Source organism: Hippopotamus amphibius, chromosome 3 (genome assembly GCF_030028045.1).
Source record: "Hippopotamus amphibius kiboko isolate mHipAmp2 chromosome 3, mHipAmp2.hap2, whole genome shotgun sequence".
In the NCBI taxonomy this organism is placed as follows: domain Eukaryota; kingdom Metazoa; phylum Chordata; class Mammalia; order Artiodactyla; family Hippopotamidae; genus Hippopotamus; species Hippopotamus amphibius.
Window position 1 is genome coordinate 152867562 of NC_080188.1, and position 27909 is coordinate 152895470.

The following is a 27909-nucleotide window of genomic DNA, read 5'->3' on the forward strand; positions in this document are numbered from 1 at the left end:
AGAGTCCGCTCCACTGAGCAGTCCCTGCCTGCAGCCCGGAGGCCAGAGTTAAGCATGACCACTTATTATTCCAGGCAGGTCTGGCTGCAGTGCTGCAGCAGCATGAAGTCCTAGGCCCCTGGCCCCTCCTATTTCCTTTCTCTGGTTTCCATTCATACTTCATTTCCCATGCATCACGCCAGATTCATTAGGAGGTTTTGGCGGGGGAGATTCAGGGGGTAGGTTTCTTTCAGATCCTCAAAATACCCAACTCTATCCCCTACGTAGGGAGTTACCCTTTTTCCTCAGAGTCTGGGAATGCACCCCAGGAAAGTTTCTAAGAGTAAGGGATTTCTTGACAAAATTGGAGGAAACAGTGTCTGACTATTGTTTATGGTTTGGTGGCTTAAGACATGAGGTTTCTGTCTCTGGCAGTTCCTCTCTTTGGAACTTGCTAGGGAGCTTAGCTGCAGACTGAGTTATCAGGATGTGTAGGGTGGTCTGCTTCTTAGGTATGTGTAGGAACGGGAGAGGGTCTATTTCACCCTCATTGCCTGGGATGTGATGTAGTTGATTCTGAAAAAGAAAGAGCCAAGTGTAAGAGTCAGCATTTCCTCTAAGTGGTAATGAGTATTCTCTGTACCCCAGAGATGCCTCCTTCTTAAAGGACTTATTAGATATTTGTCAGAAAATGAGGAGGTCCAGACTTGAAGGAAGGAATAATGTGTAAGAAAAAGAGGATCAGGCAGTCACAGGCCACTGACTTGCCAAAGAGCAATCACTTTTTATGTCTTTGGACCTCAGTGTCTTCATCTGTAAGGTGAGAGTCACAGCTGTCTTACCTAAAATTGATATGATGATCCTTTCATGTGTCACTACAAGTTGTAGAACAGATGTTACAGACCTTTAGGAGGAAAAGAATTAAAATGATTTAATGATCATGTAAGTAGTACGATTTCTTGCCCCTGCAGGAAGGGATGAGAGTTCCCCCTCCACCTCATCATCATTAGGCTGGCAAAATGCTAGAAACGGGGAGTGAGAACATACCTTACCCAGAAGGCCTTGAGCTGAATGAGTAATCCTGACCTGACAAGAGGTGTTACCTCCTAGGCATCTGAGCTTTGCGCCTGAGGCTGAGGCGGTGTGAGCACTTACAGAGTATTCTTTGCCAGTTGCCTAATAAGGTTAGGGGCTAGGCAAGCTCAGCATTTGTTGCTCTAAGAGCTCAGAGAGAAATATTGGCATCTGCTATGCCTCTGAATTCCGGAAGAACTTTCACAGAGAGCCCAGCTTAAGAAGGGGTCCCAAATGGGCACTGTCCCTTTGACTTTGTGCTAGCAGCTTAGTGCTTGACCTATGTATGTGTCTCTAGAGCAACCTGAAGCAGACACACCTCATTCTTTTCCACTTGTCCCATGTGTTCTAATCTTAAGTGACCTTTTCTTATTGGTTGTCCATGTGAGTGGAAGAATCTCTCCTGTTTGATCTCTTAAGACTGCCCCTGCTTCTCTAGAGATCCAAAGCGTCATTGCCTAGTAGTAATTGCTAATGGTTATAGCCTAGCTAATGGTTACTGCTATTGAAGTTGCCTTGGAATTTTCCATTCTTTTGGGGGTATGGGAATTCCCCCTGGCAAGGAAAGATGGAGGGACACATGGAGATAATGCCTCTTCTGCTTAAAGGGCTAGATAACAAAAGTTCATTAAGATCAAATTAAGCTTTTTCTCATCACTTGAGTGTCCTATACTGGACACTGGTCATCCTTCATCTAAGATTTTCAAGCACTATTTCTCTTTATAATCCCATTCCTTTATCACTTTCTTAGGATGGTGTGAAAGGGTAGGGCTGATTCTTCCCCCAGATAAAGATGGGAGGAGCTGAGCCCTAAGAAAACTGAGCACTAAGAAGGCCAAGTGACTTGCCCAAGGGATGTCTGGGATGATTGTAAATCTGGTTCTGAATCTACTACTTGTTATTCAACCAAAAAAATTAGCTGAATGCCTGTTCTATTTAGGTATTCATCTAGGCACTGGGGAGAAAGCAGTGAACAAGACATGTGAAAAATCTCTACCTTCATGGAACACACATGGCAGTGGGTAGAGATTAAAAAAGTAAAATCTTATGATTTCCAGTTAAGCTCTTGATCAGCACTGTCTTCAACATCCTCTTGAAAGGTTAAGGAGTTCTACTTAAGGGTCAAATGGGCTTCTTGGCGCTAAAGCCCTTCCCACTGCTTCCAGGCTTGGAGAAGAAGCTGAATTGGAGACAAAAGTCTGGTACTGCCTTATCCCTATGCCAGTATAATTGAGGGGAGTTTGACACACTGCCTCTGGTTCTCTCCAGACCTCCTTCTTCCCCAGGATTCTCTGATGATATCTAAAAAGAGGGAGTATGATGTTTAAAAAACAGTAGCAACAACAACAAAACAAAACCCTGCTTGCATAACCCTTCGTAAGTCAGAGTAGCTCTAAAAATTTATGGTAGAAGGAGACAGAGGGCATACTGGGAGAGGGAGGGTTCCACTCCCAGTGGAACCTGACAAGAACAGGATTGATTAGAATTAGCAGGAACTTTGGCCGCATGTGATTTTTGGAAAAGTAATTGATAAAAGAGTCATGTCCTTATTTGATGGTCCTTGTATTTCTTTGTTCACCTTCTAGAAGCAAGGATGTCATCTATTTATTAGAGAGGGGCTGACAAGGGCTGGGTCCCCAGTGTTCAGGTACTATGTTCAGGTGCTGGTTAAGTGTTCAGGTGCAATGTTCAGGTGCTGCCCCTTTACTTTTTTTTTTTTTTTTTGCAATTAAAAATTTTTTTTTCATTTTTATTAATTTTATTTATTTATTTACTACATTGGGTCTTCGTTGCTGCGCAGGCTTTCTCTAGTTGCAGCAAATGGAGGCTACTCTTCATTGAGGTGCGCAGGCTTCTCACTGCAGTGGCTTCTCTTGTTGCAGAGCACGGGCTCTAGGCGAGCACAGGCCTCAGTAGTTGTGGCTCACGGGCTCTAGAGCACAGGCTCAGTAGCTGTGGTGCATGGGCTTTGTTGCTCCGCGGCATATGGGGTCTTCCCAGCCCAGGATTGGAACCCGTGTCCACTGCATTGGCAGGCGGATTCTTAACTCCTGTGCCACCTGGGAAGCCCTGCCCCTTTACATTTAAATAGCTGATATGTGGCACTCCTCCTGCATCACATGCAGCTGCCCCTCTGTGAAGCTGAGAACAGGGCTCAGGATAAACCTTCTCACCTTCATCCTCCTTGTTCTCATCTATACATCCTCCTGCCCCTCTCTCCCTAGTCAGCACGTGTAAGAGGTAATGCATGCCTTCCTGAGGGGAGAGACACTGATCTGAGGCCCCCTGGTGTCACTCACATGCAGACTGACTTTGCTCCCCTACTGACCTTATTGTGGCCCAAGGCCATATCTGAATCGATAGCTGTCATATTCCTGCCACCCCAGAGAAACTTGAACACTCACAGCCTTCAGACTCACTATCGTTCCTTCTGAGAGGTCCTTCTGTCCCCTTTATGTGAAAAGGTCCCACCCTATATCCCCCACTGGCAGAACATTTTACTCACTCTTTCCCCCCAAAAGCTTTTTGGAGGGGGATGGGGCTTAGCTCCAAGATCTGAACTTAGTACTTGATCTACTGACAACCGCGGCAGGCTGCAGAATTTCTATACAACGTCAGGCCAAGTATTCTGAGGGGCTGCAGAGGATTTGGGCATCTCCTACCAGGTTGTCCTCCTGGTTTGTAAGTGTGTGTGTTAGGATTAGGGGAGGGTGAAGGGTATGGGGGAGGGTGGCAGGCCACCCTCCAGGTCACTCTGGTCTGGACTCCTTTTCTGACGTCTTCTCACCTCTTAGAGGTTAAGGTCAGACTGAAAGATTTTGTATCGGGTCTCTCAAACAGACAAACAGGGACAGCATTAGAAACATTAGAGGTCATAACTTTTTATTTCCAAGTTTCTGAAGTTGTAGGATTTGTGTTACTTGCTTTGGAAGAGGTGACATATGAAGACTGAGGTATATCTGAAATTACTGGAGTTTACAGGCTGCTGGGGCCTCCCAGAGAAGAAGGGGCCACTCCTCAGTCAGTTCACTCGGCTCAGGCCTCAGTTATCAGTTCAGCTCAGACATCAACCGTCACCTAAACCCTGTGCTAGAATGAGTACCTCTTGCCCTTGCAGGTGTTGGATCCCCTGCTGCTCTAATTGTTTCTTTTTGTCTACCTTTGAATCTTTATTCCAGAGATCCAGTTGTCATCGGTATCCAGGGAGCCCTCCTCTTCCTTCTCCTCCTGCTGCCTCTCTACCACTGCAGTTGCTGGTTGTTGCTAAGGTTGCCTCCATGGTAACATGCACATCCTGTTTACACCTCCAGCTGGGCAAGTTGGTCTAAGCTAGGAACCTACATACCCTGGACAACCACTTCCATCACCACCTGGGGACACCAATCATCGTGACACGTGGTCCGGCTTCCACTCAGTTCCCCCATCCTCTTCCTCTTCTAGCTGCCAAGCTTCATACACAAAAAAGGGTCTGGGCTACAGGCTGCTACTCTGAAGCTTATTGCACAAGACATAGTCAATCTATTTCCCATCTGGGCTCCCAGAGAAGCAAGAAGAAAGAAGAAGTGAGGCGGAGAGGCAAGAGATCCTGATCAGTGGAAGTGAGATTTCACATTTTCTCTGGTTGAGGGGCTTGGTAACAGCAGGCAAAATGACGAACCCAACAGAACACACCTTGCCGGCCAACTCAATAACTGAGAGCCATGAAGGGGAATTTGGCTGCACAGTAATGGACCTGAGGAAGCTCATGGAGCTGCGTTCAGCTGATGCAATAAACCAGATCAATGTCCACTATGGAGGAGTAATGAATCTCTGCAGTAGGCTGAAAACCAACCCTGTGGAAGGTAAAGTCCATACCAGGGGTGGGGAATTGGAGGAAGGTGGCTAGTGTTAAAATATATTGTTCTCCTAGCTTCTAGAGAAGGAGTATTTCTGGAGACCTTGCTGGTATATCTGTGTCTGGTGGGTAAAGTATAGTGTCTGAAGCACTGAAAAGAGGTGAGGCTGTGGAGAGAAACATCATTTCTTTCCCAGAGATGATGTTTAGTGACTGTGATAGTCTCTGAAGATCGTTCTTTCCTCCTTTTTCTGTATCAATGTACGGAAGGGAAAAATCTCTCTGTTTTATAAATGTTTATGTTAGAGGTGCTTTTATCAGTAAATAACCCAGTCCCTTATTCTGTATCAGTCCTTGATTGCAAATGGTTGAAGATATAATTCTTCCCCACACTGATCTTACAGTGTAATAGAAAGAAAAGGGGGTGAGTCCATCTACCCAATGTAGCACTTCTCTCTGGTACATAGTTAGAAATGGGATGGTAAGTCATAACATAAAGAGTTGTACCCACCATATCTTTGGATTACTCACTCTGTTTTCTTTCAAGGAATTAAAGATGACTTTTTCAATCCTGCTTGGCACTTTTAGTATACTTATTCTAAATCTATTCTTAAAAGAGAATGAAAAGTCCAGCTTAATGCTTACCTGGCTCAGCCCAGTTGCCCAGTGAGGCATGGTAATTTTGCCTCAATGAAATGGAGAGAGTACCAAAGGACTCTTATTTGCTCCTTTTTAAAAATATTTATTTATTTATTTATTGGCTACGTTGGGTCTTCATTTCTGCGTGCAGGCTTTCTCTAGTTGCGGCGAGTGGGGGCTACTCTTCATCGAGGTGCGCGGCTTCTCAGTGCAATGGCTTCTCTTGTTGTGGAGCACAGGCTGTAGGTGTGCAGGTTTCAGTAGTTGTGGCACACGGGCACAGTAGTTGTGGCTTGCAGGCTGTAGAGTGCTGGCTCAGTAGTTGTGGCACACAGGCTTAGTTGTTCTGTGGCATGTAGGATCTTCCCGGACCAGGGATCCAGCCCATGTCCCCTGCTTTGGCAGGCGGATTCTTAACCACTGCACCACCAGGGAAGTCCTTATTTGCTCCTTTTTGCCTAGTTTCAGCATCTCTGTTACAGATCTTTGCTTGGTCCTATCAGTCAGGCAGGCTGTGGTTGAGTAGCTTGAGATAGAACAAAGATCTTGTCCTTTAGATGCCTTCAGCCTCTTGATGTATATGATTTCTGACTGTTCATTGTAGGCTACATCATATTTCTTGCCAATTCTAAGAAGTTTTGACCTCTAGCTAATGTTGTGATTTAGTGACTTGGACTCCAGACTCTTTAGGATTAAAAAAAGGGAGAGATTTTTATCTAGATATCTGTATATTGCCCATGTCTTACTTTCTTTGCAATCAGAGAGAACTGCCCTACACGTTCTCTGTACTTCTAGAAGTCAGTTTCTTATCTCATAGGCTTTGAGTTCAAATACTAGCTCTACCATTTATTAGCTGAATAGCATTGAAGAGTTTATTCAGTCTCCCTACGTAAACATCATCTTCTTCTTTGAGAGTGATGTTAGTACCTAGCCTGTAGAGTTATTGGAATTAAATAATGTAATGTATGTACAGTGCTTATGCCTATAATGAGTGTTCAATAAATTAGTTGTCTCACATTAAAATGGAGTCCACGTGTCTGAAGATATTTGCCAGAATATGAGTGCCTATGGAGTGCAATGTGTTATTACATCTGGAAAGGCTGCTGCAGTCTACGTGCAACCACTGTCCATTTTCTCCATTCACCTCTTGATATCAAAAAGAGCCTGGTTAAGATGCCAGTGCTTAGTTGCTTTCATGTGGCTCAGTCTTTGCCTTCTGTTTAGTATCTAACGACTGTCCTTTGGATAATACCTGTTTCTTGTCAGCTAGGTTTCTTTATTCTGCCATTTCACAATAGTATTGACCTTAAAGAGTGGCTATTCCTATTATGTTTTCACTGAGATAATACAATACTATTGAAACACTCATCAGAATTTAAGCAGGATCTTTCTTTTCCTCTTCCTGTACTGTTCTTTCCTCTTCCTGTACTGTTCTTATCCCGTGGGTCAGCTGTTTCTCTCACAGAGTGAAACTCAGAAGTCCAGATAAGCTGGAACCTGAGAAACTCCTAAGAGCGGGGTCCAGACTTTCCTCCTGATTGCCAGACTCTTTCTCCTAGCTGCTATTGTTTACTTCCTGATTCCCAGAGAGCTTCCATTCCCAAAGGCCAACATATATATTCTACTTTAATCTCAACATCACATATTAAATGCTTAGCTTCTTTCCCAGCCCTGGTTTCAGACCTGTAGTTGAAAGTTGCCCTTCTAATGTCAGGTGCCTCTGTTGCTACAGACCCTGGCCATGCCTGTATCCTAGCACCCCTACCATTAGCACAGTTGTCCACTGCCATTCTTCTGCTTCCTTAGATCACAAATATGTATCCTGATTTATTTCAATATTACGACTTGCCATAGGGCTGGTCCTGGAGCTGGGGAGGCAGGGTGTCAGAAAGCAACTTTTCCATGAGTAATTTTTAGCCCCCAGTGCCAACAATGACCCCCTTATATGTGAGAAAAGTAAAGGGATAGGAAAAGGAGACACAGAAGAGCTATGTCACAGGAGTCTCTCCCCAGACAGGGGTGGTGCTGAGTGGCTTGGTTGGACAGGCTGAGAAAAGAACATCAATATCCAGGTGCCATAAAAAGCCAGCCTGTTCACAGAAGACCGCACTGAGGTGCCTGACAACCTAGCATAGCTTTGTCACCTGTGGGAGGCTCCTGCAGGCTAATAATAAGAATAAAGAAATTTTCCCGGTGCTTAAATTCCACTGATTGGAAACCAAGGTGAAGTAAGATGACGGAGATTGGTTCCTAGAATATGACTCTTCCTCTTTATTTTCTGTTGGATTGATAGTATCTTTAGTACAGATTGGTGGATTGTTTTAAACCATGGCTACTAAGGGGACTTATGGAACTTGGAGTTTATAACATTTCTAACACTAACATGGTTTTGTTATTCTCTCTCTCTCTGGCGCCTTTGCTCTTAACAGACCGAAAGGTTTAAATGACTCGCCTAAAGTCTTACCACAGGGTAGAACTCAATGGAATAATTCATGTTTTCTGATTCACAGTCCATGAATGCTATGCTGCCTCTTCAGCGAGAGCAGCAACACGGAGAATCTCAGAAGCAGAGATAATTTCACAATTTGTTTTGTGTTCCAGTGCCTGATAAAATGTCTAACTGTGACCCAGTGCTAATGTGAATTTAATTTTGGCTTGTGTTCCTTGAGTACAGTGGCTAGTTGGAACAAGAGGAGATGCCCCAGTGGCCAAGCATTGGTTACACTCAAGATGGCGTGGAGGTGCTCAGCCTCCCCCGCATTCAGCAACGAGCAGACACGAGGCTGGGTATGGGCAGAAAAGGGGAGGAAAGTTAGGGAAACAAGAGGGGTGGGAGAGCCGGGAAAGAGGACACACGCTTTCACCTAAGCCGCTCGGGAGTTCAGCCTTCATGGCCATGTTAAAGAAAAGCAAAGAGGCAGAGGTGAGGCTCTGGTTCCTGGGGTAGTGGTTGTGTTGCCTGAAGTTTATCAGTAGGGGAAACCTGAGCATTTTGCACCAGTGGAATCTGTCTTAGTTTGCTTGCTTCTTGCCTCATTCCCATTTCTTTATCCCCCTCTTTCTATTGCCTCTTCTTTCCCCATTCCATCCCTGCCCCAACCAAGTTCTCCAACCCCCAAAGAGCTGGACGGTTTGGATGATACCCACTAGAAGATAGCCTTTTATCTTCTGATCAGTTTTCCGTGCTATCTCCTGACTTCCAAGAGCAAGAGAAATCTTTGTGAATCTGGAATGCGAATTAGCTGTGGCTTAAGGGGAAGAAAGAAGAGGTATTTTCCTTAGTCTCGGTCTCCCTTTGTGGGCAGGAAGAAGAGAGGATCCTAGATGAGAGATTCTTTGGTCTAGATAGAAAGTTGTATGAATTCTTCTTCCCCATAGAACTTCTCCACATCAGTCCTCAGTTGTGTTCCCATTTTTAGGAGGAAGAATGATATTTTCTGAGGAGGAGCTAGGCCAACAGTTAGGGGGGAGGTCTGGGCCCAGACCAGAAAGGACAGAGAAGGGGCCCCTTGACTAAAAAATGAATCATTACCTGTGGGCCTCTTGTAAAAAGCTAAAGACTATTTATGTTGAATTTGATCTAGAATAATGTTGGTGGGAATTGCTATTTCACGTACCCTCTGTACCCTGCTATTTCTTTTCTCCGCTGCAGAGTTGAGGGTGTGACATTGGGAAACAGAAGGTTTCTAATTTCTTTTCAACCACATTAAACAAATAGTTAATATCCAGCAGGTGCTGGAGACACAATGGTGAACACGACAGGGACAGTTCTTCCTTCCATAGAGCTTACAGGCGATAAGAGGATACTCTAAAACTAAGGCAGTTTCAGAAATATTGTCATAGTGCTATGATGGTATTATGGGAGCACACAGTACAGGGACCTAAGCTGAGGGGATTGTAGGGGATGAAAAGGGGGCTTAGGAGTTGCAGATAGGACTCCTCTATCATGTGATTACCTAGGGAAGCTCTGCCCTGGCCAGGCTCTGTGGTAATTGCTACCACTTACTAAATTGTTCCTGGCATAAGATGCAAGCGTCTTTGCCTCGTGTAATTACTGAACAGCTACTAGGTTTTGGGAGCTGAGATTCTTTGGGAAGTAAACAGCAGGGGAGGAGAAAGAATCTGTTTTAAGACAGCCCAAACTTTGATTTTGATTCATTGACTGTAGGATTTAGGTTAATATCTCCTGCCTCCTTAAGGTCTCTGGGGTTTAGGTGTGTTCTTGTTGCCATGCCTTTTGAGGTCAGTGGCATGTTCTACCAAGAACGGTTCATTTTCCCTACAAGCTGGAACATACTGGGATTGGACTCTTCCTCACTGTGGCAGATTGAAGTTTCTAGTAGCATTGTCAGTCTGGAAGAAAATTGCACACGTAGCCCCAAGAAGTGTTCACCTACAGTACTGCTGTTACTTACTGTTAGTACTTCTAACACTAATATTATTTACATACTAGGATCCACAAGAAATAGAAATGGACAAAGTAATATAAAAAATTCTAGTACTTTTCCCACACTCTAACAGATGAATGCATGCCCCCCATTTAGAGACCACTGCTTTAGAGGATGTTGATGCTGGGCGCATTGTAAAGAAATAGGCAGTTGGATATGGGATGGAACGAATGTGAGAAGAAGATGGGCAGCTGGCTTCTCTGAGATTTTCCTCCCAATCTTTAGGGCTTTTATGGTCTATTTTAGAAAATTCACTTTTAAGAGTCCATCAGTTTCAGGTTAGAAGTATAACCACGCTACCTCTCTTTCCTCATGCCCTCTACCCCATAGCCGTCACCTTGAAGATGCCAAATAAATTATCCTAAAAACAATTCACGTGGGCATGACTGCCGAGATTAACCATCTGTGATCCTCTCTGTCCATCACACTTTGGGCAAATGTATTAAGTATAAGGTATAAGAGAGACTGATGCCAAAAGAATATCTTGGAGGGAGGAGAAGGGGTAGAGGTGGGCAGACCAGCTCAAACAGCCAGAGAGCAGCTACACTGTGATGTGAGTAGCTGAGGCAAGTCCAGTAGCTTCAGAAAAGAAATGTTTAGTACTTGGCAGAGGGGTGGGAAAGGTTTTCACAAAACCTGGGGAAAGCAGCCTCAAGAGTGGGATGGTAGATGATTGAGAAAGACAGGAGAGAAAAAGCGCCCTCCCTTAGTCCCTCCTCCCCCTGCAGGGAATTCCACGTTGCATCCTGGGAATTCCCTGTCTGGTTTGAGTTACATGCGTAGGGCTGGATTAGGCCGACCGTGTGTGACAGCTGTGGGCCTGCCCTTTCCCAGGCCGACCCCAGGCTCTGTGAATTCTTTTCTGTCCAGCTCCTCCTTGCCCAGAGTTGGGCTTCTGGCTTAGCTGGCATAATGCTACCAAGCAGGGGGCAGAGAAGTCTGGAGGCAGGGAGAGCACTTATGTCTCCCGAACCTGAGAACGCCCCACCCCCACCCTTTCCCCTCTTCCACCAGACCTTGAACCTTTTGTGCCACATTCCTTTGGCAGCTCAGCAGAAACCCTGGCGAGTTTTGCTTTGCTTTAAACCTTCTTGTTATTGCCTTGCACTGAACCATCAGCTAGGGGTGGGAAGAAAGATAGCATTCCCTCCTTGGCTGAGGCAGATTTTGCGCCTACCCTTGGAAGTGGGGCTTTTGCTCTTTTTATTTAGCTCTGAGGTGTGAGCCCTGTGGGGTGTGACACCAGAGGGGAGTGTGTGTGTGCAGCGTGGGAGAAGGTGGCCAAGCAGAGGGTGAGCAGGGCACTCTGGGGAGCTTTCTCTTCCCTGTGCCAGAGTTGGCATGTTTAGAAAAGGCATACAGCAGAGGGCCAGGTACAGAGAGATATTCCCTAAGGAAGCTGTCCACCTAGGGCAGGGCTTTGGGATCGAGAGTGAGTAAAGGGGCATTCTTCTCTAAGTCCGTCATCCTCTTGCTGCGACCTTAGGGAGACTGCCTTCTCTCTAGGCGCTGGAAGGCCAGCAGGTACCGAGCACATCTCCAAGGTGCAGGTGTGTTAAGCTAGAGATGCAGAAGCAGGGGAACGGCTCCGAATCCTCAGAGGAGGAGTAGTGGGTTAGCAGCAGGTGCTGGCTGAAGCCTGTCAGTCCTTATGTTGATTTTAAGCTACTCTTCCCCTTTGCCCCCTAATCCAGGGTTTTTAAGGTAGGACTTGAAAGGTATTCTGATGTCTGTTCTTCTCACATACCAAATAAGATTGCCTTCAAATCAACAAAGAGATTGATCTGCGTAGGAGAAGATTCTGCTGTCCCATTGGCAAGGTATCAGAACTCAGACAGCCGGGAAGTCCCTCATGTTGTCTAACTTAGCCCCACCCTTTCTGGGCCTGAGCTGGCTCTGATAAGGGGTGCCACTGCTGACAGTCCTCAGCCTCCTTGGGAAGCCGGCCCCAGTCCTTCCCTGCTGGAGCCAGGCCACTGAGGGCTGGGCTGCCACTTCTCCTCCCAAGCCCTAGGTCCCTGCACAGGCTCGGAGCAGACACAGATTTTCCACTGCCACTTATTCCGCTTCCTGCCAGCCTGGACAAGGGCTGTGTAATTCCCCAGCCTGGGGTGGGGGCAATGACTTCACTGACTGACATTCTTGTCCCCTCTCCCAGCTCATGTGTTAAATCTGACTCTTAGGGTGAGATGTACTCCTGATTTGGGTGGGATTTTCCCTCATGTTCTTGGGGACAAGATTTCTTCTCATTTTCTTGATGTATTTCTAGGGAAAACCCTTCTCCAGTGTTTCCAGCATTCTCTCCCTGCCACGTCTTCCTTCCCTTCTTTGGGAAGCGGTGTATTTGAGAAGCGACTGTGGAGATGAGGGACTAAAACCCCCTCTTGGGCTGAACAAGTATTTATGTGAAATCACAGCTGCTGAGATCAAGGCCTGAGAGCCTCTCGGGGGCAGGAAGAATTGGAATGGAAAGCCCAAAATTGGGGATTGGCCGCGCTCCCAGCCCCACATGGCTTTCCTGTGCCATGCCACAAGTCAGAGAGAGGATTCCCAAGGCTACGACGCTGACAGCCCCAAACTGCCCCTCCCTGCCACAGAGCACGCTGGGAACTTGGGGCAGCCACTTGACTTCCTAAGGTAGCTATTGTAAGAGCTTAGGGTGACTTAAGGGGGAGCAGGTAGATGAGAGAAAATGGCAAAAGGAAAGTAAATGTGTGACTTGGAGAGCATCTAGGTAAGAGCAAGGCCTGACCGTTTTCGTCTTCCATAACCTGTCTTGTTTCATTTGCTTGGGGTCCAAAAAAGGCCAGTAACGAACCTTTTATTGAATACAAAATGCATAGATTGGACTCTGACAGACCTGGTATCCCCATCCCTCAGGATCAGGATAAAGATAGGACTAATTCACCCCAATCGTAACGAAAGAGTGGGAACAGGACTGATGTGCCTAGAAAAGCACCAGGTGGGCCTGCTCTGAGGTAAACGAAGAAGGGTGACCAACCATCCCTGTTTGCCTGGGGCTGAGCAGGTGTCCCAGGAGGCAGGAGCTTCAGTGCTAAAACCCGGAAAGTCCTAGGCACACCGGGACAAGTTGGTCACCCCAGGAGGAAGCCTCCGTTGAGTGCAGCCGCCTCCACACGCCAGCCCCCTCTGTGTGTAGGCTGGCCTCCGGCTGCTTCCTGTGGAGTGGTGTAGACTGCCATGTACTTACCTAGTAGTTACAAAACCTCTCCAGGCCACAGTTTGCTTAGATGTGAAATGGGGTTAATGGCAGCTACCACATAGTGCTTTGCAGTGTTTCAGCGAGACGACACAGATGTGCCTGGTGAAGCATCTGGCACGATTGTCATCACTTAAATGTCCACAGTCGTATTTATTACTCATTCATGCAGTTCATTCAACAAATTTGTGTGCTTACTATGTGCCAGGCACTGTTGTAGACCTAAGGAACAAAGACAAAAATCCTGCCCTTGTGGAGGGGGTAGACAAATGTGGGATACATATACCATACAGTCTATTCCGGGAGAAGACCTGTAGAGGGAAGCAGTTGAGCAGGATAAGGGGAGCAAACGTGCTGCAGCACAGGAGTCCCTGTTAAATACAGTGACCAGGGTGGGCCTCACGGGGAAGGTGGCATCTGTACCGAGACCTGAAGGAGGTGAAAGGATGAGCCCTACCTCGCGAAGAGGAATCTGAGAAAGGAAACAACGTGTGCAGGGACCTTGAGATGGAAGTGTGTCTAGTGCGCGCAGAGAATGGCAGGAAGGCTAGCTTTGGGGGATCTCAATGAACAAGGGGAAAATGGTAGGAGTTAAGGATGGGAGGCTGGGGGCTCATAAAGGGGGCTTATAGGCCGTCGTAAGATCTTCTGTACCCAGATTCACTCCAAGTAAAAGGCAACAGAGAATCCTGGGTAGATGAGGGTCATGGGTTGGGTTGAAAGAAATCATCCTGGAAAGAGAAGAGACTGAGAACAGAAAGGCAAGGGTGGGAGCAGGAGGCCAGTTAGACAGTCGCAGTAGCCCAGGCAAGAGATGACCGCGGCTTAGACCAGGACGGGAGCAGTGGGAATGAGAAGTGAGGGGGCCGTGGATATATTTCGAAGGTAGAACTGACAGATTTCCCGACTAAATGGATATAGTGGATGAGAGTGAGGAGGATTATAAGGCAGATTACAAGGCATTAATATGAGGACAGAGAGAGGCAGGGCTACCTCAGATGGAGTACTTTCAGCTAGACTGCTATTGTGGATGTTGTCGTTTTGGCCTTCATTAGACTATGGGAATGTCCCTTGTGATAACCTCTAATATCTGAGCTCTTGATTTGCCCTCATGTGATCACCCTTGTTAAGGAGGGAATAGCATCTCCCTTTACACTGTGAATCCCACTTTCTTGAGAAACATCCTAGGTAGATTAACAAATTATCAGAACTCTCATTTCCCTCAAGCAAGCCTGGTCGACCAGCATAGCACTTCCAAGGTGGCAAAGACTTGCTACCTCAGGTCCCTGAGAGAAGGAACCAGCAAGGCCCTGTCCCCCGTCAGCTCTGCCTCTGCCTGCCTCGGGATCAAGATGCCCTGCCCAGAAACACTCCTTTCCCAGGCCCTGGCTCTTCTTTCCTGCTGAGAACTGACTTCTCAGAGTGGTGGAAGCAAGTTGGCAAGCAGCCCACCAAACCCGCTCCCCTGCAGAGCTCTGCTGTGCCTCTCAGGTCTCCAGCCAGGGTGGTGCTTTGGGGTCCAAGGAGGCCGGAGGCCCTGGATGAAAGCATCAGCTGCCACTTCCCCAGCCAGTTGCGTGTCCCTCTCCCGAGCGCTAGCAAGTGGAAGTGGCCTGCAGTCCCCACTCCACAATTGTGGGTGCCAGTTCGCACCCCCACTTTACCTCCAGGCAGGCTCCCCAGGGAGATTTCGAGTGCCTCTTGTGATGGTTTTTGTTTTTAGGGTGAACTGGACCCTGCAAACAATGCTCCCTAGGGTACCTATTTTCCCGTTTTCAAAATCTTTCTGCCTTCCTTGGTTTTAACCCAAATCTTTCTCCTTGAGATTTAAAGTAACACTCTTGGGTCCTATTCAAGCGGAGGTGGAGAAGCCCTTTGCTTGAAGTCCTCTAGCATCAGTATCCCCATTTTCTCCTTGCAGCTTCCAGTCATCTGCTTTTCTTACACCTCCGTGTGGAGCTGTGTAAGTGTCCCCACCCTCTCGTTCTAACCCTCCTCAGCTGCTGATCTTTTCTCAAGACAAAAGTTGCCTCACCCTGCCTGTGGGGAGTCTACAGTATGGCCAAGAATATCCAGTGCCAAAACCAGGGCTAATTTGCTAATCAAGATGTGTAAACAACTTGATAAATGCCATCTGGCATTAATTAAAGTTATACGCATTCTCCCCTTCCCTTAAAGTGTAACCCCCCCGCCCTGGGGCCCGGCAGAAGGGCCTAAATAGAAGAAAGACACTGGGAATAATCCCGCCTCACTCTTCATCTCTCTGGGAGCATGCCTGGACCACGTGTGCGCGCTCACACAGGTTTGTAAGCGCACATGTGTGAGTGGGGAACGTGTTGATCGTCAAGGACTGAGTACTGTCTAACTCAGTGGCTTCACCTTTATTGTTCTTTTTTTTTTAAATTTATTTATTTTATTTATTTATTGGCTGTGTTGGGTCTTCGTTGCTGCACACGGGCTTTTTCTAGTTCCTGCGAGCGGGGGCTACTCTTCATTGTGGTGTGTGGGCTCCTCATTGTAGTGGCTTCTCTTGTTGTGGAGCACGGGCTCTAGGCACGTGGGCTTCAATAGTTGTGGCACACGGGCTCAATAGTTGTGGCTCACGGGCTCTAGAGCACGGGCTCAATAGTTGCGGCGCACGGGCTTAGTTGCTCCATGGCATGTGGAATCTTCCCAGAGCAGGGCTCGAGCCTGTGCCCCCTGCATTGGCAGGTGGATTATCAACCACTGCGCCACCTCGGAAGTCCTAGTGTTCTCTTTTTATTCAACCTGAATAATAGTGCTTCTCTTAGTACTTTGTCTAAGTAGTACTTCTCTTTAGCACCTAGTGCACCTCTAAGTATGTTGTACTTAGTAGAACAGTAGTACCTCTTAGTGATGTGTGTGTGTCTTTGCGTGTGTGCCTTTGTGTGTGACAGAAAAGGATAGCCGCGTGCCAAAAGGGGATGCCCAAAGTTGGAGTCTCAAAGCCTCTACTCTGTTGATCTCCTGAAACCACTGGAACTTGGAATCAGGACAACTGGTTGGGCTCTGTCTCCTAGCCTCCTAGCATGACCTTGACCTTATTCTTGCTGGCCTTTGTGTATGAGCCAGTGGGTGGAAGCCAGCTCTGTTTTTAAATCATGACCAGCGTTCACATGTTAACGTGAGAGGAAAGTTCTGTGTGAGTCTCGGGAAACATTTTCATGTTTGTGCTCTTAGAGCTGGAGCCTGAAGCAAACTCCATGAGGAAGAGATAAAGTTTTAAGCCTAGCTTAGCTTACCCTGGAGACCAAGAGGAGTGAGTGGCCCCTGTGACCAACTTGTCTTGGTTCGCCCCCATTTTTAGACTGAAAGTATCACACCCCCTAAGTCTGGAACAAACTGGGGTGGTTAGTCACCCTAACTGGATCTCATACTTGGGCAGATCAGGAAACAAGGGATCTTTTTTAAAGGGATCTTTTAACTGCCTTCTTCTGTCCTTCATCTCTTCCCCTTTTTCTCATTCATTCACTCCATGCCTATCTCTTTTTTCAGGCCTATCTGGGAACCCTGCAGATCTGGAGAAACGTAAACAAGTGTTTGGACAGAACTTGATTCCCCCCAAAAAGCCCAAGACCTTCTTAGAATTAGTGTGGGAAGCCCTTCAAGATGTCACACTCATCATCCTGGAGATTGCAGCCATCATCTCCCTGGTCCTGTCCTTCTATCGCCCCCCTGGGGAAGAAAATGAACGTGAGTATCTTGAACAGACCAGCATGACTCTGATCTGGGTTCTTTCCACCACCACCAAAAGCACTTAGTACTCATGTTGACAGATTATAGCTTAAAAATGTCCCCCTATTATCCAGAGGGGTTCTCCAAAGGAAACTAACAAGTAGCTAGTAAGCTATTCTTCCAGCCCATCCTGATTCCAGGGCCTTTTTCCCCCCTTTCCCCCATCAAATCCTTATTCAGGATGTCTTGAATCCTCTAGCATCACCCAACCAACAAAGCCCTGCATCTCGAAGCCCCCCCATCCCCCCAGTTGTGTGAACATCATGGGAGTAGCCATGGGAGCCACCACGTTGGATCATAAGTTCTTTTCTTTTTCTTTTTTTTTTTTTGGCTGCGTTGGGTCTTCGTTGCCACACATGGGCTTTCTCTAGTTGTGGTGAACCAGGGCTACCCTTCGTTGTGGTGCATGGGCTTCTCAGTGCAGTGGCTTCTCTTGTTGTGGAGCACTGGCTCTAGGTGCTGCAGACTCCAGTAGTCGTAGCACGCAGGCTCAGTAGTTGTGGCGCATGGGCTTAGTTGCTCCTTGGCATGTGGGATCTTCCTGGACCAGGGATCGAACCTGTGTCCCCTGCATTGGCAGGCAGATTCTTAACCTCTGCACCACCAGGGAGGTCCTCATAAGTTCTTTATATGTGACTTGCCTGTAATTTGTATTGACATGTTTCATGCTCTTTAGTCATTTGCTTCCTTTGGTTGAATATAAATAGTTATATTGGTAATGAGATGGCTGTCCTCCAGTATCCTCAGTGGATAGCTATTCTACCCACGAGTTTTCTTTTTTCTTTTCTTTTCTTTCTTTTTTTTTAAGAACTTTTATTAAGAGTTTTCTTTTCTGTTATTCTTTCCCTGACTTTCTATTCAGAGGGATTACAGAAGCACCACCCCCATTTTTAATGTCAACAAAAGCCCCTAGGTGACCTTTCTTTTCTCTCCTTTCCCTGGGCTAGAGTGTGGTCTAGCCGTAAGTAGCCCAGAAGATGAAGGGGAGGCAGAAGCTGGCTGGATTGAGGGGGCAGCCATCTTATTCTCAGTGATCATAGTGGTGCTAGTAACTGCCTTCAATGATTGGAGCAAAGAGAAGCAATTTCGGGGACTGCAGAACCGCATTGAAAAGGAACAGAAGTTCTCCGTTATCCGAAATGGTCACATCATCCAGCTCCCTGTGGCTGAGATCGTGGTGGGTGACATTGCCCAAATCAAATACGGTGAGAGTTCTCTGTTTCTTGTACCTCTGCCACCCTCCCTATTTGCGGGCTAGGTCCTTTGGCATAAGGGGGCTGCTGGGAATTGCTGAGGACCCAAAAAGATAAGACCCCAAATTGTGTTAGCTTCTAGGTTAGAGTTTAAGGAGGTTATGGAAAAGAAATTCACAGAAAGCAGTAACTGAAACTCCCAAAGACTGTCAGACTGTACCCTGTGTATGTTAGATTAAAAGCATAGAATATTCAGGCCATGGGAAGGTGCTGGGGATCGGTAACTGTCTGAATTTATAAGAACCAGAACAGAGTCTTATCCCAGGTTGTCAGAGCTGAAGTTGTCTTTTAAAGGCTCTCCAGCCTCTCCCTGGGCCATGGCCCTATAGGTGGGGCCCGTGGGAGCAGCCCTGAGATGGGGTTGGCTGGTCCTTACCTACCCTCTTTCCCTGTTGCCCCTTCACCTCTGTGTACTAGGTGACCTGCTGCCTGCAGATGGCATCCTGATCCAGGGCAATGATCTCAAGATTGACGAGAGCTCTCTGACTGGGGAATCAGACCATGTCAAGAAGTCCCTGGAAAGAGACCCCATGTTGCTCTCAGGTATGGCCTCTGGCTGCACCAGTTCCCATTCTACCTCCCCCCAGACAGTCAGCCACAGGCACCATATCCAGACCTTGCTCTCCCTTCTGGCCTTGCCCCATCTCCTGCCCCAAGGTTCAACTGGGGCAGTAGCATATTAGTGGGTTGAATGCAAGGATATCGAGCAACCTAAAAGAGATTGTCTGTGAAGCAGGTGCTATAGGGGCCTTGGAAGGGCTCTGCTGGCTGGTGATGGGTGGTGGGAAAGGAGCCTTATCCTAAAGCAGTCAGACACATTGTTCTCCTTACCCCTCAGTCTGCTTGCTCTTGATCTTTTCCTACTATCTGCTGAATATATCACTATCCATGGAAGAGGGATTGCTTTTTTCCAAGTTTATGTTTCACACCAAGGAATGGCCAGGTATGAAATAAACAGCCCTTCTCCTGTCTTCTCTCTCATATAGGGACCCATGTCATGGAAGGTTCTGGCCGAATGGTAGTGACTGCTGTGGGTATCAACTCTCAGACTGGAATCATCTTTACCCTCTTGGGGGCCAGTGAGGGAGAAGAGGAAGAGAAGAAGAAGAAAGGTAAAGGGCTTTCAGGATGCGAGTCTTTTCCTTCCCGCCCCCGTGGACAGACTAGGAAAGGGAGCAGATCTGGGTGGAGTACCTGGTTGGAAGAATTTGTAAGATGATGAGTACATATATCCAAACCCCTTGTTGAGCTAAGGGTATCACTCCTGGCTCCCCACAGTGCTCTAATGAAAACCAGATCCTGGCTCTAGGCTCTCCATCAGGTTGCACTGATTCCTGTGTCTATTGGTGGATTGTAAAAGGATGAGTTAGAAAGCCTGCCCCAAATCAGCTAGCGGGGTGCTCTAGCCCCAAACGCCCTCTGCAGTCCTCCAACCCTTGCCACTTTCCTCCTCAGACATGGGGGATTATATGAACCATCAAGGCTAAGGACAGACTGTCCAGGAGAAGAAACTGGATTCCTTCTGAAACTATGGGCTGTCAGTGGAAGAGAGACGCGGCCGGGAGAGTGGGAGCAGAGAGGGAATGTCTACCCCAAAGTTAGCCCTGTCTTTCCCATTCCCTTGTTCCTGAAAGAAGGAAAAACAGAAGGCAAAAAATGATACCAAAGCAAATCTGCACCTTTCCCTAAGCATTCCTTCTTCCCTTGGAGGAGAGAAGGATTTCTACCAGTTGACTGGAGGACCATCTTGGGCTGTTTAGGGAAGGGTGGTTAATGAGAAGGAAACAAAACACATTCGCTCAGGAACTAGACGATTCATTTCTGCAGCATTTCTGCAGCTGCCTGCGCGTGGATGAGGAGGCTTGCCTGGTGCTAGTGAACTGACGTGGAGGCACCTTGCAGGGCCTTTGCCGCCAGGCAGAAACAGTTCAAACCTCTTGCTACCTAACCCCCACCCTGTTTCTCCAAGTGGTGTGACTCAGGCCAGGAGCACCCTCCCAACAGCAACTGTGCTCCAGGAGAAAGCAGCTCAGAAGTGGGTGTGAACTCACCTGCATGAGTGGCTCGGTCCATATGCCAGGGATTCACAAGAGCCCTTAATAAAAATGGAGGTAAACAGATGTGAGCTTCCTTTACATTCCCTTTCCTGAAACTCAGCTCCTTTGTTGTGGCCCTTTTGGGCTCTGAGCAGGACCAGCAGATTGGATATCTGATCTCTTAATAGTCACTTTGGGTCTCCACCCCATTTTTTTCTTTCTTGTTCAAACAGGTAAAAAACAAGGAGTCCCTGAAAATCGCAACAAAGGTAACCTTTCCACCCACTCATGTACCATCTCTCCCTGCCCACACTCAAACCAAACCTTTCCAGGCCATCTGCCTCCTCCCTTTTCCTCTCCATCAGTCTGTTATCTGCTGCTGTGGCCCAGATGCCTTATCCTGAGGAAGGTGCAGAGATTTGGGGTGGCCTCAAGCTCTCAAAGCCAATCTAAGATGGGACAACAGCACCCTCTGCTGTTGGTTCAAGGAACCTCATGTCAATCTTGGAGAGCCCGTGAGATTGATCTGCTCTTCCCAGGATGCCGAATTCTTTGCTTTATGACCGTAGGCCAGATTTAAACAACAAGGGTCATCAGTTTCTGGGCTGGAAGACTTCAGGGTCCTTATGGTGGAAGGAGTTGGGATGGGCAGTCCCTGCACCCTCCTCTTGTTGGCGTTCTCATCGGTGTCCTCTTCTGATCTGGATTCCTTCTCAGCTAGTCTTCTTGGGGTGGAGAGAGCCCTTTCTCCATAACTTCATTCCCCACCTCTTTCTTTGTTCTCTCCACAGTCTGTTTTCTTCCTCCTAATCTGATATGTGTTGCTTTTTTGGTGGCTGTGTTTACATCCTGTCTCTGTCTTGTTTGTGAGTCTGACAGCAGAGACAGTATCTCAGGAAGGGCATCTAACCAAAGGGGTTGAGCTCTGCAGTGGTGAAGTTGGAGGGGTGCCGGCAACCAGCAAGGACTGCTCTCTTGAGATACCTCCTAGAGGTTTTTTCCTTTTGTAACCCACATCACAGTAGTTTTTAGAAATAAAGGCATCACGTCGGAGAACCAGGGCTCCACAAAAATAATTCTTTAATTTTAGGTTTCTTTAACTCTTCTTTTTAAAGCAAAGTGGATTTATATGTCTGTCTTCTTCCCTGCTTTCTCTTATTTCAGGGAGTCCCTCACCCCAGCTTCTTCCCTTTTTCCCTTAGGTTCCACTCTGTACCTCCCTACCTTCATCAGACAGGGGAGAAAGGAGATTTCCTTCGCCTATCATTCAACTAATATGAGAGGAAACTGGAAAATACCCTGTGCTTGGGGTCTGTTTCTTCCATGACAGTCCAGCTATCTATCTATCTATATGTGTGTGTATATATATATATATATATATGGAGAGAGAGAGAGAGAGAGATGAACCTTTTAAAGAGCTGACTAGGACCCTTATGCTCTAGGAACATCTACTGGCCTTCTCCGTCAGCCCCTTTCTGCAGTAAAGATTCACTGTTTTAAGCACTGAATTCTAGGAAGCATGGTTGTTGGTAGCAGCACTTAGTGGCGTGACTAATCTTGCTGGAATAAACCTGGCTTGGAGCTCTGAGGTAGTGCCAGGAAGCTGCCACTGAAGAGGAAGTCCTAAAAGCACCCATTTCGCCTCCAGTTGTTAAGATATCATTCCAAAGGCCCTAATAGAGGGTCAAAGTCAAGTTCCCTGTCTGGCATGAGGTGAGGGTGGTCAGATCTGATGTCAGGGGCCCAAGGTGTATTCCAGGAATAAGCCAGAAGGGTTTGCTAGTTTCTAGTTGCCTGCTACTCAGTGCTACTACCTTGCCAACTTACCTGTCCTATTTGTGTGTACACCCTAGCAAAGACTCAGGATGGAGTGGCCTTGGAAATCCAGCCGCTCAACAGCCAGGAGGGGATCGACAATGAGGAAAAGGAGAAAAAGGCAGCCAAGCTGCCGAAAAAGGAGAAGTCGGTGCTGCAGGGCAAGCTGACGCGCTTGGCGGTTCAGATTGGGAAAGCTGGTGAGTAGGGCGGCGCCTTCTCGGTGTGTTCATCAGTGCTATTCTGGATCCTCGCTACTTTGATGGCCTTCTTTCTACACCAACCAGGTCTGGCAGAAGGAAGCTGAAAATTCCAAGTGGCTAGTGCAGTCCAGGTAGCTGAGTCTCTCTCTGCAACTGTTTGGCCACTCCCCTGGCTTTTGTAGAGAGAGATCTTTTCTTTTCTACGTGTTAGGGTTAAAGACCCAAACAAATGAGATGTTTACATTAGCAAGAGGGAAGACTTTAATAACTACTCACCTGCTCGAGTATTGGCTTGTAAATTCCTTAAGGGTAGAGGTGGCTGCTGTTTGCTGAGGGCAATTCCCTAGCATAGGAGTAGCCAGGCACAGAGCAATCAGTTCAAAATAAGGACTGGAGGGAAAAGGAAGACAGTGATTCAAGAGGCAATTTGCAGAGCAGAGGCCACTAAAGGCACTCCTGTGCATCGTGAGAGGAAGCAGCTTCTCCATCACTTGCCTCTGCCTCTCCATCACTCTCCTCTCTCCTGCCTTCTTTCAGTGGTAGCGTGGGGCTGGGGGGTTGGGGGGGTTGGAGGAGGGAACAAAAGGAAGGTTGCTCCTTCACTGGACATATCCGTTATAGTACGGTCTTTTTCCACTGTTTATTTTGTGATTGCACCTCTCTGTTTACTACAATCAGAGTCTATAGTCCAGTACATGTGTGTGTGTAGTATTCACCTGGGATCTTGTTAAAGTGCAGATTCTGATTTAGGAGATCTGGGATGGGGCCTGAAATTCTGTGTTTCTAGCAAGCCAACAGGGGATGCCAGCGCTGCTGCTCTGCTAAGCACATATTGAGTAGCGAGAATCTACGCTGTCCACTACTGCAGACACTAACCATGTTTGGCTGTTCCCATTTAAATTAAAGAAAATTAGATACAATTAAACATTCAGTGCCTCAGTCACATTAACCTATTTCAATTGGTCAACAAGCACATGTGGCTAGTGGCTGCCATATTGGACAGTGCAAGCAGAGAACATTTTAAGCATCACAGAGAGTTTTATAGAGCATCAGTCTGGCCTGTTCATTCCGTTCTAGTACCCAGCTAATTTTGACCGCCATGAAATCTCTTGCTTATAAACCGTACACGAATGAGATAAATTGCAAGTGTGGAATCAGATGACTGAGCCTGGCACACAGGTTTGAAATATTAAATAGATCCTACCTAACCCTTCCTGTTGTGCTCGTAATCCCTGCCTTATTCTTTAGGAAGTACAAGCTACTTGAGGACTAGCCACTGGTCTCCTCTGTTTATTCACTTCACATATCAGCTAGGCCGAGGACCAGGGGGAAGCAAGTGAGGTGACGTGCACCACCTGAGAGTGAATGCCTCCCTCAAGTTTGCAGCCTAGGTGCCTTGCCTGCCTCACCTCTTAGCCCTGACCCTGAGGAAGCAATGTAAAAAAGAACTTGCTTTATTGATACAATCACCTCTAGCCTTGCTCTGATTCCCCTGAATCATTGGGCACTCTGGAAAAGCAAAGACACAAATCAGACTATGATTTGAAATGGAACTCTTGCCAGGTATTGTGCCACAGGTAGACACAGGTGCCCGAATATTGATCCCTTTAGCCCTCAGAGTAGCGAGGCAGCACCCAAGGCAGTTGGATCCCCTAGGCCAGCTGTCTTCTGACCTCGAGCAGATTCTTCCATTGTAGGATGTGTAGGATGACCAACTATCCCAGTTTGCTTGAGACTTTCTCGATTTTAGCACTGAAAGGCCCACAGCCCAGGAAACAGCTCAGTCTCAGGCAAACCAGGATGGCTGGTCCCTTCCGGTGTGCCATACCAAAACCTCTCTGTGCCTTAGTCTCCTCATGAAAGGGGATGATAATTTATTTCACAGGGCTGTTGTGAGGATGAAATGAGTTAATACCTGTAAAGTGCTTGCCTGACTCATAGAGAGCGCTATATTAAGAGTTGCTATTATTGTCATCGTCTGTCTATGCCACGTCAGGAGAAAGGTTGGAAAGCACCATTCTAAGGGTTAGTTATGTAGGTGATGTGCTAACACCATAGCGGCATCACTGTGAACAAGTTGTGAACTGCCTGACATTCTCAGGCTACTAGGGAAGAGAGTAGGTCTGAGATAGAATCATAGAATGCTGTTTTGGAAAACGAGACCAACCCCCTTATTTATGAAAGAGGAAATAAGCCCAGAGAGGGTCAAGACCAGTCCAAAGCCACAAGCCAGGCTGGTGCAGTGCTGAGATCAGCACCCACGTCTTTAGAATGCAAAGCCATTTTTTCCCCCTGCACTGTAATGTACGAGCACCAGAGAGTGGATAGGGGCTTTGGGTATGACTTAGTCATTTTAAAAATGGACAGCAGAGGGTACAACTTGTGCCAGTCCATCTCTGGCTAGGGCCCTAGGAATGCCCTCAAGCTTGGGTTCACTTGACTTGTTTCCTGGACAGGTCTGATCATGTCTGCAATCACAGTTCTCATCCTGATTCTGTACTTTGTGATCGACAACTTTGTGATACAGCGCAGACCGTGGCTGGCTGAGTGTACTCCCATCTACGTCCAGTACTTTGTCAAGTTCTTCATCATTGGCATCACGGTGCTGGTGGTGGCTGTGCCAGAGGGGCTGCCGCTGGCAGTCACCATTTCACTGGCTTACTCTGTGAAGGTGAGACTGGAGTGATACTGTCTCTTCTTTCAGGACAGAGACCGGAGGGGAGGGTACCCTGTAGCCTCTAGTGAAAGGATGGCCCACTCCGTCTTCATAAACTCTGAGTGATGCCTTCCAGGAGAGAAGCCACTGGCACTTTGGAAGGACCATCTGGATCAGTGGCATCAACATTTAAGTAACCCAGTAGAATCTGAAGAGTATTCACAAAAATGGTATCCTGCATTTTTGTGTGGGACCAGAGAATGAAATGTGGAGAGATGCTGGCTAGGAAATGGCCTTTGACCTGTATTTGGGAAAGCTCCGTTGGTCCCGTCTCAAGTCTTTTCTCTTCTCCTTTGTAGAAAATGATGAAGGACAATAACCTAGTACGGCACTTGGATGCTTGTGAGACAATGGGCAACGCCACAGCCATTTGCTCTGATAAGACAGGCACGCTGACCATGAACCGCATGACGGTGGTGCAGGCTTATATCGGAGAAGCCCGCTACCATCAGATCCCAAGCCCCGATGTCCTCGTGCCCAAGGTCCTGGACCTTATTGTCAATGGTATTTCTATCAACAGTGCCTACACCTCCAAGATTCTGGTAAGCTCTTCCTTTGCCAGGACACTTAAAATGGGTGGTTGGAGGGAACCATTAATTTTCTCATGTTTATTCTGCCTGAATCGCCATCCCACATCCCATTTCCCACTCCCCAGGGAACATGTTTGGGGTGAGACTAGAGAATAATACGTGGGAGTAGTAGATTGGGAGACGGGAGGGGAAAGGGGAGGCAGGTAGGAATCTGTGGCTGTGAGATGCTCTCCGATTACCACGTAAAGGCAGTATCTCTAAAAAAAGACTTCGGGACGCCCTGGCGTTCCAGTGTTTAAGACTTCACCTTCCAATGCAAGGGGTGCCGGTTCAATCCCTGGGAGCTAAGATCCCACGTGCCTGGGGCCAAAAAAAACAAAACAGAATGGAAGCAATCTTGTAACAAATTCAATCAAGACTTTAAAACTGGTCTGCATCAAAAAAACTTTAAAAAGTAAATAAATAAAAAGAGACCTCATGCTGGCAGCAGAGTTGGGCTTCTCGGGGAGTAAATTACTCAGCTTCTAGAAACTAAGGGAACGTGTTAGAATAAGACCCCCGCAGGGTGAGACACCAGCACCACCCCCAGGACAACTAAAAAAATCCCCAAGCCATGGCTGGCTCAGGGACCACCGTCGCCTCTGGCCACTGACAGCACCCCCATGGGCCCCGGGTACATGTGTGAAAGCCTCTGCGGGAGTCCTTCCCTTCCTAGGTTCTCTCCCTGGCTGCAGCACCTCACCCAACAGTCCCGCGTGTGTTTTTCCTCCCAGCCTCCGGAGAAGGAGGGCGGCCTCCCGCGGCAGGTGGGCAACAAGACCGAGTGTGCCCTGCTGGGCTTCGTCACGGACCTGAAGCAGGATTACCACGCCGTGCGTAGTGAGGTGCCCGAGGAGAAGCTCTACAAGGTGTACACTTTCAACTCTGTGCGCAAGTCCATGAGCACCGTCATCGAGAAGCCCAGCGGCGGCTACCGCATGTACAGCAAGGGTGCTTCGGAGATCATCTTGCGCAAGTGAGCGCCCCTCCCCCAGCTGCTTCTTCCCGTTAGACTCCTCCCCTCAGGGAGGTCCGGGTGCGGGGCCTCAGGATGCATCCACTTGGAGGATCAGCGAGCCCTCCTTACAGGCAGGGACATCATGATTAACAGCTGAGCTTGGTTCAGGCCAAGCCTTGCTGTTTAGTACTTTGGATACTGTACTTACTCTTCACAACTCAGTGAGGGAGATGCTGTCATTATCCCTGTTTTACAGATGAGAAAATAGAGATGCAGTGAAGTTCAGTAACTTGCTGGAGGTGATATAGCTCTTAGTGGCACAGCCAGGACCCAGACCTAGGCAATCCAAACTTCCATTTCTTATTCTGAAAAGAGATAATAATACCCACCCATCTCCCAGGGTTACTATGATTAAATGATTCGATGTATGTAAAATGCCTTGTACATAGCAGATATTAATACTAGAAATGTTTGTTCTGTGTTCCCTTTTCCTTTTTATTCTCAATTCTGATCATAGGAAGTTGCATAATCAAAGTGGCCAGATGGTCCATAGGTCATTCAAAGCTGACGTATGTGAATATAGGGCCAGTAGCTAAAATCCAGTGCCCCGGCTTGGCTTTAGCCACCCTTTTTCAGGCAACACGTTCTTGTTGCGCACACTCTCTGCACTGAGCACTCTAGATACTGGGGACTGATAAAGTCTCTCTACCTTTGAGAAGCTCAAAAGAGCAGGCGGGATCCGCAAATGACTCTTGGTATTGCATTCACATGTGAGTAGCCGCATGAGACATGGGAGAATCATACACTCTGCCCACCTAGACCGTATCCACCTATTGGCCACACTACCTTGGAAAAGGGGGTCAGCTTTGGGTGATGAGTGGAGATGTATGGCCATGGGACAGTGTCTTTAGGAGGAATGCAGAGTGGCCAGAATGTCTATAAATGACTGTGGAAGCACACTGGGTAGAAGGGGGGATGCTTCTTTCTGACTCTGTGCCTCCCCAGGTGTAATCGAATCCTGGACAAGAAAGGGGAAGCAGTGCCATTCAAGAGTAAGGACCGAGATGAGATGGTCCGCACCGTCATTGAGCCAATGGCCTGTGAGGGACTCCGGACTATCTGCATAGCTTACCGGGATTTCAATGATGGGGAGCCCCCTTGGGACAACGAGAGCGAAATCCTCACTGAACTGACCTGTATCGCAGTGGTGGGCATTGAGGACCCTGTGCGCCCAGAGGTGAGGTTTTGACTTGAATAAAGGGCTAGGAAACGTGTGTGGAAGGCTTCCAGTGGCCTCCACCCATGCACCAGCCCAGTGTGACCTAATGGAAGCCACCCAGGAGTCACAGGAATGGGGGTACTAGCTCCATTTCTAGTTATAACTTAGCAAGCTTAGGCAAGTTACCTA

The 27909-nt window shown here is 47.5% G+C and overlaps 1 protein-coding gene across 5 annotated transcripts in view; it reads left to right on the forward strand.

Moving 5' to 3' along the window:
- Positions 1 to 27909, forward strand: part of ATP2B4 (ATPase plasma membrane Ca2+ transporting 4) — a 93378-nt gene that overhangs the window by 37894 nt on the left and 27575 nt on the right. For all 5 annotated transcript variants that reach the window (XM_057730143.1, XM_057730145.1, XM_057730146.1 and 2 more), the window contains 11 exons: positions 4233 to 4895; positions 16712 to 16909; positions 17899 to 18156; positions 18622 to 18747; positions 19191 to 19316; positions 20474 to 20509; positions 22094 to 22255; positions 24715 to 24929; positions 25274 to 25516; positions 26278 to 26519; positions 27507 to 27738. In XM_057730143.1, coding sequence (XP_057586126.1) covers positions 4703 to 4895; positions 16712 to 16909; positions 17899 to 18156; positions 18622 to 18747; positions 19191 to 19316; positions 20474 to 20509; positions 22094 to 22255; positions 24715 to 24929; positions 25274 to 25516; positions 26278 to 26519; positions 27507 to 27738 — 2031 coding nt within the window. In that variant the 5' untranslated portion in view covers positions 4233 to 4702. The remainder of the gene's footprint in view (positions 1 to 4232; positions 4896 to 16711; positions 16910 to 17898; positions 18157 to 18621; positions 18748 to 19190; positions 19317 to 20473; positions 20510 to 22093; positions 22256 to 24714; positions 24930 to 25273; positions 25517 to 26277; positions 26520 to 27506; positions 27739 to 27909) is intronic.